The 13,708-nt window shown below is 38.5% G+C and overlaps 1 protein-coding gene across 4 annotated transcripts in view; it reads left to right on the top strand.

Annotated features, from left to right (window-relative positions):
• The first annotated feature begins 2,635 nt into the window (after positions 1-2,635).
• Positions 2,636-13,708, top strand: part of RFWD3 (ring finger and WD repeat domain 3) — a 64,574-nt gene continuing 53,501 nt past the window's right edge. For all 4 annotated transcript variants that reach the window (XM_036993838.2, XM_036993836.2, XM_036993837.2 and 1 more), the window contains exons 1-2: positions 2,636-2,791; positions 7,276-7,726. In XM_036993838.2, coding sequence (XP_036849733.1) covers positions 2,734-2,791; positions 7,276-7,726 — 509 coding nt within the window. In that variant the 5' untranslated portion in view covers positions 2,636-2,733. The remainder of the gene's footprint in view (positions 2,792-7,275; positions 7,727-13,708) is intronic.

Here is a 13,708-nt window from a genome sequence, read left to right as displayed (position 1 = left end):
TGCACACACGTGAGTAATCCAAACCCCATCAAGATAATGAACATTATCATCAGGCTAGAAAGTTCCATTCTGCCTATACAACTGATCCCTCTCATCACTCCTATCCCACAATTCTGATTAGAAATTTTTTTTTATTGGGGTATCATTGATATACAATCATATTGTTTTCAAATATACAACACAGTGGCTCAACTAACTTACCCATAGTATTAAATCCTCACCCCCACTAGTGTGGTTACTGTCAAAATAGGAAGATGTTACAGAATCACTGACTATATTCTCTACTCTGCATTACCAAACCCGTGACCACCGTACATTATGATTGAGAATTTCTGTGCCCCATCTATTACCCTTACTTTCCCCACTCACCCACCCCAACCCCTCCCCCACAACTCCTCCCTGATGGTAGCCACTAGTCATGTCTCAGTGTCTATGAGTGTACTGCTGTTTTGTTCATTCTGTTTTGCTTTGTATTTATATTTCACAAAAAAAGGAAAATCATATGGTATTTGTCTTTCTCTCCCTGGCTTATTTCACTGAGCATAATACCCTCTAGATCCATCCATGTTGTTGCAAGTGGCAGGATTTATTTTCTTTTTATGGCTGAGTAATATTCCATTGTGTACCACATCTTCATTATCCATTCATCTATTGATGGACACTTAGGTTGCTTCCATACTTTGGCTATTGTAAATAATGCGACAATAAACATAGGGGTACATATGTCTTTTTGAATTGGATTTTGTTTTCTTTGAGTAAATTCCTAGAAGTGGAATTACTGAGTTGAATGGTATTTGTATTTCAGTTTTTTGAAGAACCTCCTTCCTGCTTTCCACAGTGGTTGTACCTATTCACATCCCCACCAACAGTGTAGGAGGGTTGTTCCAGTTTCTCCACATTCTTGCCAACACTTGTTATTTCTTGTCTGATTTTTAACAGCATTTTGAGGTATAACTGCCACACAGAAAAGTATATATATTTAAAGTAGGCAGTTTGATAAGTTTTGACATATGTATACACCACCACAATCAAGATAATGAACATGTCCATCAACTCCCAAAGTTTCCTCATGCTCCCTTAAAATCACTCCCTTTCATTTCCCCTTTCCCTAGACAACCACTGATCTGCTTTCTTTCACTATAGATTCGTTTACATTTTAAAGTTTTATATAAATGAAAGCATATGGTATGTAAAAAGTTTGCTGTCTTTCACTCAATATAATTAGAGATTCATCCATGTAATTACATGTATCGATAATTCTTGCCTTTTTACTATTGAAAACTATTGCAATGTGTGGGTATAATATAATTTATTTATCCGTTCACCTGTTGATGAGCATTTGAGTTGTTTATAATCTTTGGCTATTACACATAAGGCTGCTACGAACTTTCATGTACAAGTTTTTGTTTGAACATATGCTTTCATTTCTCCTAGGTGAATACCTAGAAACAAATGTCTGTATCATATGGTAAGTGTACATTTAACTTTTCAAGACAAACTGTTTTCCAAAGTAGTTGTGTCATTTTCCATTCCACTAGCAGTATGTGAGAGTTCCAGTTCTTCTATATCCTTGCCAACATTTGGTATGGTCAGCTTTTTTAATTTTGACAATTCTAATAGGTATGTAAGGAGAGGTATCTCATTGAGCCTTTAATTTGCATTTTCCTAATGACTAATGGTGTTGAGAAGCCTTTCATTTAATTTACCATCTATATATTTTCCTTGTTGACTTGTCTGTTCAAATTTTTTCCCCATATTTTAAGTTGGGTTTTTTTGTTTACTAATTATTAAGTTCTGAGAGTTTTAAAAATATACTCTGAATATAAGTCCTTTATCAGATAAATGATTTTCAAATAATTTCTGCCGGTATGCAGTGTATCTTTTAATTTTCTTAACGTCTTTTGAAGGGCAGAATTGTTTCATGAATCATGTTCATTTGGATTACCCATGACTTTCAATTTTTATCCTCTTCTCTACCAGGTGCTCTGAAAATTCACAGCTGAGTAGTAAATGTGGCAATGTGCAGCTTGTCCCTGCCTGAGATTTAGATTTTCAGGTCTTCCTCCAAAAAGTGAAATTTAGGCTTTCAGCAAAACTCTTGAAAAATGTTTGTTGTTAAGCGAAGTGACAGTTATAGAAGCAGGCGATTTATTGCAATGGTTTGGGATTAAACAGATCGTGCAGGCAAGTTCTTTTTCATGAGCCTTTTAACCCCACGAAAGGATATATATGAAGGGGATTGTTCCACGCCTCTTCACACGTTCCGGAATTCTGGGGGCAAATATGTTGAACTTACTGATTAGTTACCAGCCTTGGATAAATACAGCTCTTAAACTAAAGAGTTAGGGAGAGGCAGAAGGAGCCAGAATTTTAATATTTTGTCTTGTTTTCAAAATGGACCGGGCGGTCTTTTTCTAATAACTTTCACCCGCCATCAAGTTCAAATAAACAGCGATAAAACTCTCCAGCATTCTTCCCCTCCCCGCTGGGCGCGAGGTGACGAACATAGATTTCTACCAATTGTAGGAGGCCCACACGTGCGTGGTTCCCGCCTAGTCAGTAAAGAACCAGCCAATGAGAGCGCCTCTGTTGCAACCAGCGGGGACCAAAGGAATAAGAAGAGAGGCTATTGGCTGTTGGATATGTATGCTGCTCAATAGGAGCAGGGCGCTCGCGCGGCTCGGGCGCGCAGCTTGAGCGGCTGTTGGCGGTGGTGGCTGTGAGAGAGTTCCGATGAATCAGCCACAGTTGCGGCAGGCTGGCGAGCTGCAAGTAGTCTTTTCCACTGCAGGTATGGAGGCATTTACCTCTCCCCAGACATTAGACGTCTAGCTCCTGGATAACTTACAGGGCTGGGTCCCCGGATGTGGGGCCTAGGGACGCCTCGCGAAGTGTGGTGCGGACCGGCAGAGAATCCGGCGGCCTGAGGAGTTCCGGTCGCTCCGGGAGGCCCCAACCTTCGGCCGAGGCGCCCGAACCCTCACCCTTTCGGAGTCGTGGGGCGCGGGGAAATGAACTTCGTTGAGTCCTGGGAGGAGCCGAGTTCGCCGCGGGCGGGAGTCAGATAGACCCCAGGGAGCCGGGCCTCAAACTTTTCTTGTGCAAATAAGTGGTTTTAATCAACACTGTGACGTAAACACTTTTATTAGCCCATTTTACGGATGGACGAGTTGAACCGGTAGGCTAAGAAGCCCACCGAAGGTTGCACGGGGACCACGTAACAGCAGGGCTTTGAACTGAGGTGTGCTGGCCTCCCGGACACCACCCCTTGTTAGTTGAGGGGACGTTGATCGCGCTGAGAAAGCTTGTTGAGACCAGTGGGAGGTGACCTTTTAAGCGCCTGTTGCGACTGCACGCATAGAAAATACAGTTTGTGTAGCTTGCTGAAGTCCAGAACGAGGCTGTCCAAAGCTTGGGATGACCGGCCGCGACGGTCTTTTGCTCTAGGCTCCCCAGGTTAGCCCAAGGACTGGAGGGATCTGTGTTTTCCCACATTGGTTGGGAAGCTTTGCCCCAGAACAGCGCTGTGCCTTAGAACTTTGTGCCAGGATGAAAGTTTTTAGTTGATGGGTTTGTGGTTTTTTGGTTTGTTTGTTTGGTTGTTTTGTTTTTTAATGTATGGTGGATAATTCTTTAGGTATTTAGCATCTGCTACGTTTCATGATGCTGTGGAGGACAGTTGTGAATCAGACTTGGATTTGGCTTTGGCCTTCCTGCTCTACCAGAATTTGTTGCTCTGATCAGAACTGGCATATGATGATGGGAAGGAATTTCATTTTTTAATATTTAACCATACTGGAAAGTACAAAACAAACAAAAAGACCTGTGCACTCACCACCACCCAGACCAAACAAGTCTTGACATCGACCTTTTGATACAACTGCTTCTATTTTTTTTTTAAGAAAAAATTTTAAATAATATACAGCTGAAACCCTGTGTGTACCCTTGCACCTTCCCTCTCCAGAATTTGGTGTTTTTCATGCACACTTGTTTTATGCTATTATCGTGTATTTTAAATCCAGGTAGTAAGATGATTTTGCATGTTTTTAAACTGTCATAAAAATTGAATTACAAAGGATTCATCTGTAACCTGCTTTTTTCTATTTCATACAAATTTTGAGAAAAATTTACCATGTTGGGGTTCTTAGTTGGAAGCGAGCTAATGGTTGCATCCTGACCAAAGGTTTGCTTTACTTTCTTCATTTTCTAAGTTTGTTCTTTCTGGTACTTCAATTAATCAAATATCCTGGTTTGATCTTTTAATTTTATTACTGTCTTTTGACTTTTTGTTTTGTGTTTTGGCTTTTGTCTTTTGACTTTTTTTTCTACTTTTTGGACAAGTTCCTCAACTTTATCTTCCAGTCCTTCTGTTAAATCTTTTATTTTGGCTGTCATTTGTCATTTCCAAGAGCTCTTTCTTATTTCTTGATTTGTCCTTTGAAAAAAAGGCATTCTTCTCTTGTAAGTTTGAATTTTTTTTTTATTGCATTGTCTTCCTTTATCCCCTCCAAGCTTCTGTTTGTTTTGTTCTCTTCTCTCATGTTGGAGAACTTTCTCAAATGTCAGTTGATCCTTGGCCATTTGTTCATTTTTAAGGAGAGACCCTCAGAAAGCTGATTGGAAGCTCTTTATGAGTAACTGAGCTTTCTAAACCAGTGGACTTTCAGTGTTAGATATATGGGCAGAGACTAACCATTTTCTTGGGGAATTCACAATTTGTTGGCATTTATAGATCTTTTTTCTTAAGCTGTTTTCTCTAGAGAACAATCCTCTAATCTCCTGCCTTGGCACATAGAGAATCTATATAAACCAGTGAGTGTCCCGGGTTTGTGCAGGGGGGCAAGTTGGGGAGGAGGTTTGAAAGTGCCTCACACTGTTTGGTTTGTAGACTTTGACTTAACTGCTTAATTTCACTGCTGTATTAGTCCTCATGTTGGTCTTAAGCCTATCTGGTTCAAACCTCCAGTTTTCTACAGCATGGGTAGGGAAGGTTTTGTTTATCTAACTGGGAGACAGGCTAACTACTTTTACAGGCTCTAGGCCAATCCTCCTTTTCAACTCCATCTTTCAACACTATCTTCTCTGGTATCTGGTTTCTACAATCCCCAGTATGAATCATCTTGCTTCTCAATAGCACCTAATCCCCCCTTTGCCCTTACAGTTGACCTTTGAACAACACAGGCTTAAACTGCTGGGTCCACTTATACACAGATTTTTTTTTTCAATAAATATATTGGAAAATATTTTGAAGATTTGCAATACTTGAAAACTTTTCTTTATTTTAGGACTGTAGTATATAATACATGTATAAAATATATGTTAAATGACTCTTTATGCTATCAGTAAGGCATTGGGTCAACAATAGGCTGTTGGTAGTTAACTTTTTGAGGAATAAACAGTTATAACTGGATTTTCATCTGTGCCCCGGAGGCTGCGGGATGGCGGGGGGGGTTGTTCCCCTGTCCCCCACATTGTTCAAGGGTTAACTCTACTTGACTTTCATCTTTTCAGCTCTGGTAGGTAGTTACCAGTTATCAGGCAAAGTAACTTTCTTAACATTGTCATAGGCTATTTGCATTTGCTTTGTCCTTGTGATTTATCCCTTTATTTTAATGACTTTGTGGGGGATGAGGTAGGGTGAGGTGGATCGTGTTCATGAGTTTTCAGGAATAAAGAAAGATACATGTGCTTCATTCACCTCATTTATTGGCATTTCCTCCATTTACTCTGCCCACTCCAGTCTGACCTCTGACATCCTCATTTCTGGGAAACTGTTCTTTTCTAGATGATCTGTCATCTCCACATTGTTAAATCTAGTGGGTGGCCATTCTTTTCCTCAGTAGCACTTAACACATTTGTCAGACCATTCCCTCATTGAAACATTTTTCCAACACACCACATTCTCCCAGGTTTCCTCCTACCTCATAGCTGTTTCTGAGTTATCTTCCTATATCTCTTCTTTTAATGTGAGTGTCTCTGGTTTTCGTCCTTGGCCCACTTTTCTTCTCTCTTCTTCTTGAGCAGTTTATCTCATGATTTTAAGTAGCATGACTATACTAAGGATTCTTAAAACTATTTACTCCTTTCCATCTCCGTTGCTGCCACTCTTGTCCAAGTGTGTGACCACTAGTTTACACTTTCACAGCAACCTATAAACTGATCTCCTTGCTTGCACTACAGTCTGTTCTAATACAGAAGAAACTCCTCACTAAAGCCTTTAGTGAAAGTATACTGCCCTATCAACCCCATGCCATACTGTCTGCTCTTCTTTACTTTGCTTATTTTGCTGGTCACGTTTGTCAGATCCACCAAACCCATGCTCACCAGGGACCCGTGTACTGATTTCCCTCTGAAATTCTTCCTTCACTCTTCATATATCCAAGTTATTTTAATCCTTCTCACCTCAGCTTGATTTTCCCTCTTTCTGAGAAGCCTTCCTTCCTTATTTTGTCTTAAAATTGTGCTCCTTGTCTCCTACTCCCAAAATCAAAGACCACAATATGTAAGTTTCCATTAGTTTGTTTTTTCACCCAGTAGTTAGTCTTTTCTGCAGAGTTTTATCTGTCTTCACATCTGTGGGGTGTCAGACTATGAAACAGGTGCTTAGTAAATATTTCTTGAACAGACTAACATAGTAGAATTCTAAACAGGAAACAGTGAAAGGGACATGACAGGTGCTTAAACAATATTTGTTCAATGGACAAGAAATGGAATTGGAGACAGGAAATAAAAATGAAAAGGATGAGGTAAGTAAAGGCTGCTAGGGCTTTTTGGAGAAATTAGGCAAATTTATATTTTGAGTTAGTAATTGAGTTAATTTTGCAAGTGTAAAAATGTTCCTTATTTATCTTTGTAAATTGATGCTGAGAAAGATGAATATATTGCCTACTAAAATTAAATACAGCTTTATATGCTTTTTTTGGTAAATGTCCATATTCAGATCATGATTAAGAATTGCAAGAGGTCTGGGAGATTACTTTCAGACCCAATAGTTCAATCCCCTTATTGTATAAATCTTTTCTATTTTAGAAGGTTGTTCTGTGATCACATGATTTCATGTTTCCAAGGACGAACTGGAAAACTGGTTATAAGTGCTTGTTATGGAGGGAAAAGTATGATTACCAGAACACTTCTGACTTAACTAAAATCTTTAAGCTTCTCAGTTTTGCCAAGAATGATCATAAAACAAATTCTAAAAGACTAGATAAAATTATATCAGCTACATGACATATTTTATGTATTTTACTAATACTTTTACAAATATTGCTTCCCCAGTGATGGCTCATGAAGCAATGGAATATTATCTTCAGGTGCCATTAGATCCTCATGCTGCAGAACAGCCTGTACCTGCTGAAGCAGTCAGCAGCCAAGGGGGACCACCTCTTCTCCAACCTACTCCTGATGAAGTGGTCAGCAGCCAGGGGAGACCACACCTGCTCCAGCCTGCTCCACCGGTGTCCATTAACCTAACGGAGGAGGTGGGGAACATCAATCCAGGAGCTTCAGAGGAGCATCCCCAGGGATCTGGTGCTAATGGCACTGTCCAAATGCCTTCATTGAATTCAGTGAACAGCTTTATCAGTGGGCTACAGAGACTTAATGGCGTCCTGGAATTCCTGAGACCACCTTCAGACCACAGTGTGGGGCCAGTAAGAATAAGGAGGAGAAGGGGGTCTGCTTCACAAAGGGCAAGAACTGGAGGGTCACAGAGGACAGACAGTGCCAGGTAAATAGAAGTATGAATTGTTGGACTGATGCCAGATTGGGAGTTATGACCCTTAGTCCCTGGTCATGCCTATGTGGCTGCCGAGGATTGACATTGTGACTTGGCAAGTCAGGTGACCTTTCTGAACCCTCATTTCTGCACAAATCAGATGAAAATAAAAGTACTTGTCTTAAAAGTTCACCAGGTAATTGAGGGGATAAGTTACTTTGATATGCCTTGTGACCTAGGTGATAGTTTTTTAGCAATGGTTTCTGTAGAGGCCGGCTCTTTAGATCATTTGTGTCATATATAAGGAATGTATTTCTTAATTTATAATTCCACTCACCCAAGATCCATTGTTCATTGGCACTGTGCAGTAGATTTTGGAAGACAGGCAGGCTGGGTTTAGAGAAGACTTGTGAAAAGTAGAATGTGAATTAATTTAGAACTTATCTCACAAAGGTAAACACTCCAGCCCTCTTTTCCCAAGAATGTGTTGCAGAGTTGACATAATTTTCTTCCATAGTTGTTGGTTTGAACCTTCTTCTTCAAGGGCTTACTTGTCAAATCTTACTGAGGTTATTATGAAGAATAACACTTGTCTAGTCCTTGTCTATTTTTTTACTTCCTCCTGCTTTTATTTGAAATATTTTATTTCACATTTGGCCTTCTAAATGTTTTCATAATATTTAAAGAGATTGAAGTCAACTTCTTCATTTTATATGTGATGGAAACTTGGACACTAAAAGAATGTTTTTTTCAGGTTCTCATAGCTACAACCACAGTGAGCTGGTGTTGGAACCTAGATCTGACTCATTTTCTACACAGGCACATAGAGGAAGCTTCATTCAGATCCATTTGTTTTCTTACACTATGAAAATAGTGAGATGATACTGAAAAGGAGTAGCTGGGTCATCTGTTTACCTGTATTTTACAAATGAGGCAAATGGGATAATTTATGATTTGACTGGGCTAACTCAGGAACTGGAATTGTGCTTTCTGATTTTGGATCCAGCATCCTTTCCCATGGGTCCTGCTGATTACTGTATCAGGGACTGCTAGTACAGTGGCTGTAGTCTCTCTAGTCTGATCACTTCCGGATGTGACCCATAAAGGATGGGTGCCTAGTTCTGTGTTGACAAGAGTTGCAAATGCATATTACCCTGTTGTTTCAAGATGTCGTTTTCTCAGATTATGAAGGCAAAATAAGATTTCATACATGTGTGTGGAGAAGGCAACTTGCAGTGCAATTTGGGGATCCTGTCAGTAAGTGGTTGGAGAGTGAGAGTGGTGTCCCCAGAACCTGGCTGACTACCAAGAGGCCTCTCACAGTATTCATTAGCTTCAGTTCATATACTCACTCAGGACATAGTTGATTGCTCTTGGTAGGGGACACTTACTTGTATTAACCAAGTCACAGGAGAGTAACACTTATAAACCAGATGCCAGTTTACAGAGAGAAATGGAAACACCACAGAGACCAAATTCTCATTGGTGTAGTCAGCATTATTCTCTCAGAAGATACACACAGAAGCCAAACTCTAAGCAGAAAAATGCTTGACATATGTAGAATTGGTCCTGGCTTACAGAATTTAGGTGTTGAAAAATGTCAGTCAGGCTATCTGGCTGACATTCATGTTTGTCTCCACAAAGCGAATAAGCCTAAAAGTCTAGGGATTATGCTGTTTAGTGGAGAGAACCTGGATTCTAGAGCCAGATAAATGTGGTATTAAAACTTTTTCCCCTAAATATTGTGTTGAAAGAAAATTCCACACTAATTCAGCATAAAAATGAGAGCTTTTCTAGGAGTAGTTGCTTCCCTTCTGAAATTCTTTTTTTTTTTCCTTTGTGTATCGTTTACACTTTACACAGCTTTCCCCAGTGCTCACATCTTGCAAAACTATGGTACAATATCACAACCAGGATATTGACCTAGATATGGTCAGATATCAAACATTTCATCACCATGGATGTCACTCATATTGTCCTTTTGTGGCTACACCCAATTCTCCTACCTCCATTCCCTCCTTAATTTCTGACACTAACCTGTTCTTCAGTTCTATAATTTTGTCATTTCAAGAATATTTAATGAATAGAATTGTACATTATATACCCAACCTTATAGGATTGACTTTTTTTATTCAAAGTAATTTCTGGGAATTCAGCCAGTTCTTGCATGTATCAGGAATTCATTCCTCTTTATTACTGAGCAGTATAGATATACCACAGTTGAACCATCCACCGACTGGAGGACTTCTGGATGTTTCCAGCATTGGGCTATTACAAATAAAGCTGCTAGAACACTGCATAGATTTCTTTGTGGACAGAAGTCTTCATTTCTCTGGGTTAAGTACCCAGGAATGCAATTGCTGGGTTGTACGGTAGTTACGTCTTTATTATTTAAAGATACTGCCAAACTGTTTTCCAGGGTGCCTGTGCCATTTTACATTCTTACCTGCAATGTATAAGTTATGCAGTTTCTCTGCATTCTTGTCAACACTTGGTGCTGTCAGTTTTTTATTTTAGCCATTCTGATAGGTGTATAGTGATAATCTCACTGAGGATTTAACTTTCATTTCTCTAATGACTAGTGATGTTGAATATCTCTTAGTGTGCTTATTTACTGTCTGTATGTCCTTAGATGAAATACCTCTTTGTGTCCTTTGCCCATATTCTAATTGGACTGTTTGGGGGTATATTTGTTTTGATTTGGTTTTAGTTTTGTTTTGTTTGGATTTTGACTTTATTAGTACTATTATTAAAGTTGTTAATATACAATCCTATGTTAGTTTCAGACGTACATCACGGGTTCAAGGTCCCCCTGACCAGGTTAAATTGATTGCGAATTATTGTGCCCTTTTATCCCTCCCCTGCTCCCCCTTGGTAACCACCAGTCACTTCTCGGTATCTATGAAACTACTGCTGTTTGTTCATTCTGTTTTGCTTTGTTTTTATATTCCACAAATAAGTGAAATCATATGGTATTTGTCTTTCTCTGCCTGGCTTATTTCACTGAGCATAATACACTCTAGATCCACCCATGTTGTTCCAAATGGCACGATTTTTTTTATGTCTGAATGATACTCTGTGTGTACATATACCACATCTTTTTTTATCCATTCATCTATTGATGGGCACTTAGGTTGCTTCCATATCTTGGCTATTGCAAATACTGTGGCATTAAACGAGTACATATATTTTTTCGAATCAGGGATTTTGTTTTCTTCGGATAAATCCATAGGAGTGGAATTACTGGGTCAAATGGTATTTCTATTTCTATTTTTAGTTTCTTGAGAAACTTCCATACTGCTTTCCACAACAGTTGCATCAGTTTGTATTCCCACCAACAGTAGGGGTTTCCTATTCTCCAAATTCTCACCAGCATTTGTTGTTTGTCTTTTTGGTAGTGGACATTCTAACTGGTGTGAGGTGATACCTCATTGTGGTTTTAATTTGCATTTCCCTGACGATTAGTGATGTGGAGCATCTTTTCATGTGCCTGTTGGCCATCTGAATTTCTAATTTGGAGAAGTGTCTGTTCCTATCCTCCACCCATTTTTTGATGGAGTTATTTGTTTTTTGAGTGTTGAGGCATATGTATTTTGGATGTTAACTGCTTATGAGTCATTTACACATGTATTCTCCCATACTGTAGGATGTCTTTTTGTTCTGCTGATGGTGTCCTTTGCTGCACAGAAGCTTTTTAGTTTGATGTAGTCCCACTTGTTCATTTTTTAGTTTGTTTCCCTTGCCTAAGGAGATGTGTCAGGGAAAAAATTGTTAGTGCTTATGTTCAAGAGATTTTTGCCTATGTTTTCTAATAAGAATTCTATGGTTTTATGACTTACATTCAGGCCTTTGATACATTTCAAGTTTACGTTTGTGTATGGAATTTAGGTAATAACCCAGTTTCATTCTCCTACATGTAGCTGTCCAGTTTCACCACCACCATTTGTTGAAGAGGCTGTCTTTTCCCCATTTTATATTCATGGCTCCTTTATTGTGTATTAGTTGACCACATATGTGTGGGTTTATATCAGGGCTCTCTATTCTGTTCCATTGATCTATGGGTCTGCTCTTGTGCCAGTACCAAATTGTTTTGATTACTGTAGCTTTGTAGTGTAGAGCTTGAAGTCAGGGAGTGTAATTCCCTCAGCTTTATTCTTCCTTCTCAGGATTTCTTTGGCTATTCAGGGTCTTTTTTGGTTCCATAATGAATTTTAGAACTATTTGTTCTAGTTGAAGAATGCTGTTGGTATTCTGATAGAGATTGCATTGAATCTTTATTCCTTTGGGTAGGATGGCCATTTTGACAATATTAATTCTTTCTGTCCATGAACACTGGGTGTATTTCCATTTATTGGTGTCTATAATTTCTCTCATGAGTGTCGTATAGTTTTCAGAGTATAGGTCTTTCATCTCGTTAGTTAGGTTTATTCCTTGGTATTTTATTAATTTGATGCAATTGTAAATGGAGTTGTTTTCCTGATTTCTCTTTCTGCTAATTCATTTTTAAAAATAGGAATGCAACAGATTTCTGTTTATTAATTTTGTGTCCTGCAACTTTGCTGAATTCAGTTATTCTAATAGTATTTTGGTGGAGTCTTTAGGGTTTTCTATGTGTAATATGTCGTCTGCAGAGAGTGACAGTTTAACTTCTTCCTTAACAATTTGGATGCTTTTTATTTCTTTGTGTTGTCTGATTGCCATGGCCAGGACCTCTTGTACTATGTTGAAAAAAGTGATGAGAGTGGGCATCCTTGTCTTGTTCCCAGTCTTAAAGGAAACAGTTTCAGCTTTTTGATGTTAAGTATGATGTTGGCTGTGAGTTTGTTGTATATTGCCTTTATTATGTTGAGGTACTTGCCCTCTGTACCCATTTTGTTGAGAGTTTTTATCATGAATGCATATTGAATTTTTTCAAGTGCTTTTGCAGCATCTATTGAGATGATCAAGTAGTTTTTGTCCTTTTTGTTGATGTGTTGTATGATGTTGATTGATTTTCAAATATTGTACCGTCCTTGCATCCCTGGAATAAATTGCACTTGGTCATGATGGATGATCTTTTTTTAAAAAATCTTTTATTAAGATATGATTGATATACACTTTTATGAAGGTTTCACATGAAAAAACAATGTGGTTACTACATTTACCCATATTATCAAGTCCTCACCCATATACCAATGCAGTCACTGTCCATCAGTGCAGCAAGATGCCACAGAATGGATGATCTTTTTGATGTATTTTTAAATTCAGTTTGGTACTATTTTATTGAGTATTTTTGCATCTGTGTTCATCAGAGAAATTGGTATGTAATTCTCTCTTTTTGTGGTGTCCTTTTTTTGCCTGGTTTTGGTATTAGAGTGATGCTGGCCTCATAGAGTGAGTTTGGAAGTATTCTCTCCTCTTCTACTTTTTGGAATACTTTAAGGAGGATGGATATTAGCTCTTTAAATGTTTGATAAAATTCAGCTGTGAAGCCATCAGGTCCAGATGTTTTGTTCTTAGGCTGTTTTTTAATTACCAATTTGATTTCATTGTTGTAATTGGTCTGTTCAGATTTTCTGTTTCTTCCTGAGTCAGTCTTGGAAGGTTGTATTTTTCTAGGAAGTTGTCCATTTCTTCTAGGATATCCAGTTTGTTGGCCTATAATCTTTTATAGTATTCTCTAATAATTCTTTGTATTTCCGTGGTGTCCATTGTGATTTTCCTTTTTCATTTCTAATTCTGTTTATGTGTATACACTCTCTTTTTTTTCTTGAAAAGTCTGGCTAGTGGTTTATCTGTTTTGTTTATTTTTCTCAAAGGACTAGCTTCTGGTTAAATTGATTCTATTGTTTTATCCTTCTCAATTTTATTTATTTCTGCTTTGATCTTATTATGTCCCCCTTCTATTGACTTTGGGCCTCATTTGTTCTTTTTCTAGTTTCATTAATTTTGAGTTTAGACTGTTCATTTGGGGTTGTTCTTCTTTCTTGAGGTAAGCCTATATTGCTATATACT

This window comes from Manis javanica, chromosome 17, assembly GCF_040802235.1.
Source record: "Manis javanica isolate MJ-LG chromosome 17, MJ_LKY, whole genome shotgun sequence".
NCBI classification, from domain to species: Eukaryota; Metazoa; Chordata; class Mammalia; order Pholidota; family Manidae; genus Manis; species Manis javanica.
The sequence above is the reverse complement of the archived record's forward strand: the minus strand, read 5'-3'. Positions and strand labels throughout refer to the sequence as shown.